Below are 6277 nucleotides of genomic sequence, written 5' to 3'. Positions count from 1 at the left end.
CCCCCCCCCACCATGTAAAATTCGATAGCTGATCAAACTACCAAGAGCTGGTGCTTTGCCTGAGGAAGCAGTGTAGAAGGGGGATGGAGAGCTCATCCATAAATGAGTGAATGGCAGGAGGAAAGCAAGCAAGTGGTGCCCAGGAGGGAGATGGGTGTAGCTCGACTGGTGGGGCAGGTCAGAAAAGAGATGCAATTTTCCAGAGGGGGGATCAATGATCTAACTCAGGGGTGGGCAATTATTTGGGCCCCAAGGGCCACTTAGGGAGTTTTGGTGAGCTGTTGTGGGCTGGGTCAGAACCCCCCGTCCACCCCACCACAACAGCTCAGCTGAACTCCCTAAGTGGCTCTGCTCTGTGTTAGGCAGGTGGATGGGATGGGGCTGCAGGCGGGGATGGAGTGGCATCTGGAAGCAGGATGGGTGGGCAGGGCTGGGGCTTGGGGCAGAGCTGTGATCCGCATGCCTCGGCCCATGCAACCGGCGCCTGTCGCAGGGGCGTGCAGGGCACAGATTGTGGCTCTGTCCCAGAACCAGCCCCGTGCCGTCACTACCCTGCAATCCCGTCCTGTGATCCCCACCCATCCTGCTCCCTGTCAACACGTGGGTCCATTACATCCACATGGCCGCCTACCTGCCCACACAGGTCCTGTCCCCAGTGGTAGGTGTGGGGTGGATGGGCTGGGCACTCAGGCAACAGGACTGGGTCTGCCGGCAGCAGCAACTGGAAGGAGCCATTGACACCGGGGCTGCTGAGAAGCGAGTCCAGCCACCACACCATCCCAGCTCTGTTGCGCACCCAGGGGCAACAGGACTGCATGCACGTGCCACAGCTCAGGCTGCCCCCCGTGCTTGGGTCAGGCAGGGCTACGGGACTCACTGCAGGCCAGACAAAATCTCTTGGTAGGCCAGATGTGGCCCGCAGGCTGAATTTTGCCCACCCCTGCTCTAACCAGCGATGTGGAAAGATCAAGAACCGAATGGAAGGAAAAAGAAAAAAGACAAATGAAAAATTGCGAGTGTTCAGAATCCCTAATTATGTATTCCCAGCTGCCAAATTCTTCAAATTGGTTTGGCTTATTGCTTACTACTCTGGCGTGGGTTTGAAACGAGGTCACCAGCAGTTACCAACACAGAGGGGTGTTTGAAGTCTGCAGCAGTACCAATCACCCGACCTGTCATGCAACCATGGCAGCAAATCACCAGCTCCAGTTTTAAGCCTATTTTACATTAAAATGTTGTCTCTGAGGTATTAGAAAGTTTGCTTTAAATTACACCCCGCCATGTATTTTAAACCCACATTAAAAACATTTCCAAAAAACAAATTCTAAGGTCCCAAGTTTCCCCATTGATGTTATTCATCCTGCGGCAGGAAAACTGGTTCCATCTGTATTCTAGCTGTGCCTACAGGGCTCAGGTGGGACTGGGGCTTAGCTATGCCAAAGGCACCATGCAGCATTTGAGCTGCTAATAACTACCTTTTGCTCCGGAAACAAACAGATGTAGAAAAAATAAAATTAAATACTGGCTGGGGTCAGCTATGCTGGACTGAAAAATGTAGTGACAGTCTTCTCAACAACCCTGAATTTTAACTCTGCACCTAAAAAGTGAACAGATCAAATTCCTCTTCCATTAGGACCCAAATTGAGAAGCTGAGCAAGGAGAAGCCAAAAAAACCTCCCAACAACCAACAAAAAAACTGAAGGTGCTCAGGACCAGACAGAATCAGGTTCTAAAATAAACATATGAAAGCTGTTAACATGGTGGTCTCAAAGTCCTTTACAAAGGAAGACTTACCTCCATTTTACAGATGAGGACACTGAGGTACAGAGAGAAAGTACGACTTGGATGAGGTCAAGCAGATGGAGCTAGGAATACAGTCCTTGGACTGTTCAGATAAGGCCTATCCATTAGACCATGCCGCTTGGGCTCAACAGATCACTCATGTCCTATTTGCAGGCCATATACAAAAATTGTGCTTTTCCAGGCAAACAGATGGTATGTACTTGAAACCAATTGTACAGAATTATTGCATATGTAAAATAAGGGTATTACTTCCATATGACCGATGCCAATTTCTTCTGGAACACATTAAAATGCATCTGCCACCGCACAATTTAATACTGTACAAACTATAACATCCATTTCAGCAGTACGTATCACCTGCCTCAAAGCAAACCGTATTTAATACAGCTTCTAGTCTCAGTGAAACAGATCAGGCTACATTTTAAATAACAGTATTTTTCTTTAAATATATACATTGGCATATCAATATTTTGGCCCTACTCATATTCTTAGTAATGTCTCATTTGTCACATACAAACCACAAGGAAGAAACATCCATTTTTTTAAAAAGCTTCCTTAGAAATACAGTACCCCGTGACTTCCAGAATTAGGTAACATTTCTTATGCATCTGCACACACAAGATCTGGGATCAGAATCAAGACCCCAGATCCAAGTATCTTCTAGGTTTGCAGATCTAGCTGTGATGGCTCTATGCATATATTTCTTCCTTAAAGCCATTTCTTTTTAAATGTTTTGGTGTTTTCACCTTTATTTTTGTAAGATCTGTACAACTTTGGTAAGATCTGTAAGATCCCTTTACATTTAAAAGAACTAATGAGTGTATTTTACAAGTTTCTGCAACCCACCTCAGCTCCTGACCTACACTGTCACTGTTGAGGCAGATGACTTTAATAGGTTTTAGAGGAAAGGTCAAAAATTGGGCTAACAACAACATTTTAAGCAACTTCCCATTAACTCTGGGGGTACTGTTTCTACTCCATAATACTAAGCTCTAGAAGACCCCATGAGAACATTTCATCTCTTGACAAATACCCTAGGGAGCTGTTTTGACAGCTTTGAAGTTTGGTTTTATCACACAGTTCAGCTCCTAATGGACTGTCATGCTCTTCTGGATGACACGTTTGTTGGACATTGTAAAGAAAAGTCCTATATGCAAGTCAAAGCAAGCCCCAGGAAGAAGGGTTACGGGGAAACTTCTTGCCACACTCTTAACTAAGACTCTTGTTTACATATCTTCTTGACAAAATTCGAATCACCCAGTCCCACGACATATTATACTTGTACATCAGCAACAGCCTACTTTCTCCTAAGAGAAAGCCAATGCAATTCTAAGACGCGATTTTCCTTTTGGATCTGCAGAGCATATCTTACCTCCAATATTTTGATGTGTCTTGTTCATAGAGCTTACAGCGTGAAAGTATCACAATCAAAATGCCCCATTAGGCTCAGAGAAACAACATTTTCCTGCCCACTGAAGAATAAGGTCATTGAAGCAGTAATGAATTCCGTATATTGCCTTAGAGAACTTTAGTTTTCTCTCTCTCTTTTTGAGCTGTTTCACTCCAATGTACATGTAAATTTAATTTATTTGAACTCTATTAAATTTTCTTCTGCACTAGTTACAGTAAGTAATCATTAGGAGCTAAGAAAACAGAATTCCTTTCCATAAGGAGGGAAACAAAAGTATACATACCAATTCTTTCACTGCACCGCCAGCAAAACAAAAGAGTATGACTACGCTCACCAATCCAAAATATAATTATTTTAAACCTTTTCACATGCTTGAAAAAGTTCACCCGCATTTTCATGCCTCTTCAGCAAAACAAACTTATCCTGTCCAAACATGTGTATGCAGGGACATAAAGAAAACTCTTGATTTTACAGAGAGCTTAAGGGAGGGGAAAGAGGACCATCCGTTTCAAAAGAGACTTATAAAAACATTTAAACAATAAGAAAAAATTTAGATGGATAAGCTGTGCGCTGATTTTTAACTTACCACGAGAGCAAAGTACACCATAAAGAAAAATGATAAACTACTTGTGTAGCCAAGAAAGCCTGTAAAATAACAGTAAAAATAAATGGCAATTTATAAGGAAAGTGATCCTAATGTACAGCTAAAGCTTTACATTTTAGGCATGTTTTCTATTACAGTTCTCGGTATCTGGGGCTTAGGACTCGGAATAACAACATTCCAGCTGCCTGTCACAGATCATTTATGCAGCTTTGCAGGGCAGAATTAGAACTGGCTTACCACTAATGGCATGCTGTAAGTAAATGCAGCTCTTTAATGTTCTGCTGTAAAGATTTTATTTTAGTATTGCAGACAAAATACAACTGCAACTCAAGTAATAGGTTAACTAGGCAGGGCCGGGAGGCAGAACCTATGACAATAGCTTAAGCAGTCCCCACCATTACCAACCCCCTGCCAGCTAGAATAAATAAATAAGCCATTAAGGTTTTAAAGTCCTTAATTGTAATTGCTATTAAAATACAATAATACTATTTTCCCTCCTTAAAATCACTTACCGATTTGGGGGAGAAGCGCTAGAGGAAAGACAATGCAGACTGAAGTAATCAGTAGCAGCAATCTGCCATTTAGAAACCATGACCTATTGGAACAAAATTACTTACAATGGTCAATAAAAGAAATACCCAGTCGTTACTAAAACACTAATCCTGGACAAAACTTAGGAAAGAGACTAACAAAATTGTTTGGTATCATATTCCAGTTGATCACCGTGTTACTTTTAGGGATTTGGGCTTTTTATTTATATCTGACTACTGCCAATTCTCAGTTGATTGAGTGCAAGAACACTGCTTTTACTGACCAACATTGTCTACAATCTTGTTGGGCAAATACCGGTATTGAGACCAGTTGAAGAGGCCCGATTTAGATTGCTATGGGTATTTTCTGATCTGGAAGCTTTCAAATCCTTGTCTTATGCTAGCTAGCTGATCAGAAGGTAGAGATACCCAAGACCACGATTATATTTCAATATCCGAATGCTATGCCACTTGTACTTTGACTGGCAAATCAGAAGAAACAAGGCTCTTTTAGCTTCCTACACCCATCCTTCATAACTCTTGTATGACCTTGGGTTATCTTCTCTGTGGGGATGCCCAACGTGAAAGCATAGAGCTACATAAAATATACGCAATGGGTTTTAAAGGACATAGCAACTTTTAAACAGGCCAATCCTCCATTTTGCCACATTGAAAACAGCGTGGATGAACGCAAAGAGCAGGAGAAACACAAATATCCCAAATCGGCTTTCAGATAACTTTGAATGGAAAACATGAGAATAAGACAGAAAAATCAGAAAGAGATTTTAAAATAATCTTTTTTTTTTTTAATGCATTTTTCAGTCGTTCAGTTATTCCTTAAAAGGGAGATGTACAAGAAAGGTAAAGAACAGAAAAGGGTGAAAAGATAAGAGATCCATTTCGTTATCATCACCCCACCAATTATACGCCCTGTGCCACAGATACGTAATGCTCTGCAGAAGGCAAAACACAGTCAAAAACTAGAGTCCATCCTCCAAAGAGCATGAAGTATGGAGGTACGAACATTAAAAAGAGCAGCATCTTGAGGGCACTCCCCTGCACCTGGTAGTAACTGCATCCTAGACTGATACACATCTTGCACATCAACCTCCTGGTTTATCACCTATAAACACCTTGGCCTTTGGCCTCAGGAGTTTATTTAGTCCAGGATATGGTTAGCACCTCATAAACAGGCAGCGCCCTCACGTTATCGTAAGAAAAGCAGAGTATTTATCCTGTGAGACAGGAAAAATCACCATAAAAACAGACCGTCCCTTAGCGTGGACAATTGTCTATTTTGTTTAAAAATGTAATAAATGGTGTGAAAGAGAGCCCAGAATCATCACCCCAAGGGCATAATTGCCAACTGGAGGTTTTCTTTTGAATACACATAACAATGTCCCCTTATGTTAAAAACTTTTCAGGACACACTGTATTACACTTCGAAAATGTCCTCTTGGCCTAGGTCTGAAGTACGACAACTTCAATTACTTTCTAATGAGAAGCTGCTAATCTCAGCAGTGAGTTGCAGCTGTTGTGCTACTCCTCCTTGCTAGCAGCAGAGCTCCAGCAGCCACCTGGGGTAAATAAAAGGGCATTTACTACTCTCCTTTTAAAGAAACAGAAAAACAAATCTCTCTCCATTCACTTCAAAAGTGCTGAATTTACTCACGACTTCACTGGAACATGTTGTGAAAGTGTGCACCAATATAATTAGGACTAGCAAAGTGCCCATCAAGAATGACGGGCGGGCAGCGGGGAAGGAGCACCACCACCCACCACCCCGCGCTGCTGCCGCTCCACATCTGGCTGCACGCAACTCCCCCCATCACTGTGTCCAGCCCCATGCACCCCCCACCACCTCAGACGTACCCACCCACACGCCACACGCGCACACACACACCCCCCAAGAACAAACACCATACACAC

General features: G+C 42.9%; 1 protein-coding gene across 9 annotated transcripts in view; it reads right to left on the bottom strand.

Moving 5' to 3' along the window:
- SLC38A6 (solute carrier family 38 member 6) overlaps nt 1-6277 on the bottom strand; it is a 104816-nt gene that overhangs the window by 71877 nt on the left and 26662 nt on the right. For all 9 annotated transcript variants that reach the window (XR_003093940.1, XR_003093941.1, XR_003093936.1 and 6 more), the window contains exons 7-8: nt 4331-4413; nt 3801-3859 (exon numbers count right to left, since the gene is read on the bottom strand). Coding sequence is in view for 2 of the 9 variants with exons in the window: in XM_006023102.3 (XP_006023164.2) it covers nt 3801-3859; nt 4331-4413 (142 nt within the window). In the remaining 7 variants the exon portion in view is untranslated. The remainder of the gene's footprint in view (nt 1-3800; nt 3860-4330; nt 4414-6277) is intronic.

This window comes from Alligator sinensis, unplaced genomic scaffold (genome assembly GCF_000455745.1).
Source record: "Alligator sinensis unplaced genomic scaffold, ASM45574v1 scaffold50_1, whole genome shotgun sequence".
Taxonomy (NCBI): Eukaryota; Metazoa; Chordata; order Crocodylia; family Alligatoridae; genus Alligator; species Alligator sinensis.
Note: the sequence above shows the minus strand (reverse complement) of the source record. Positions and strands in the feature narration are given on the sequence as shown.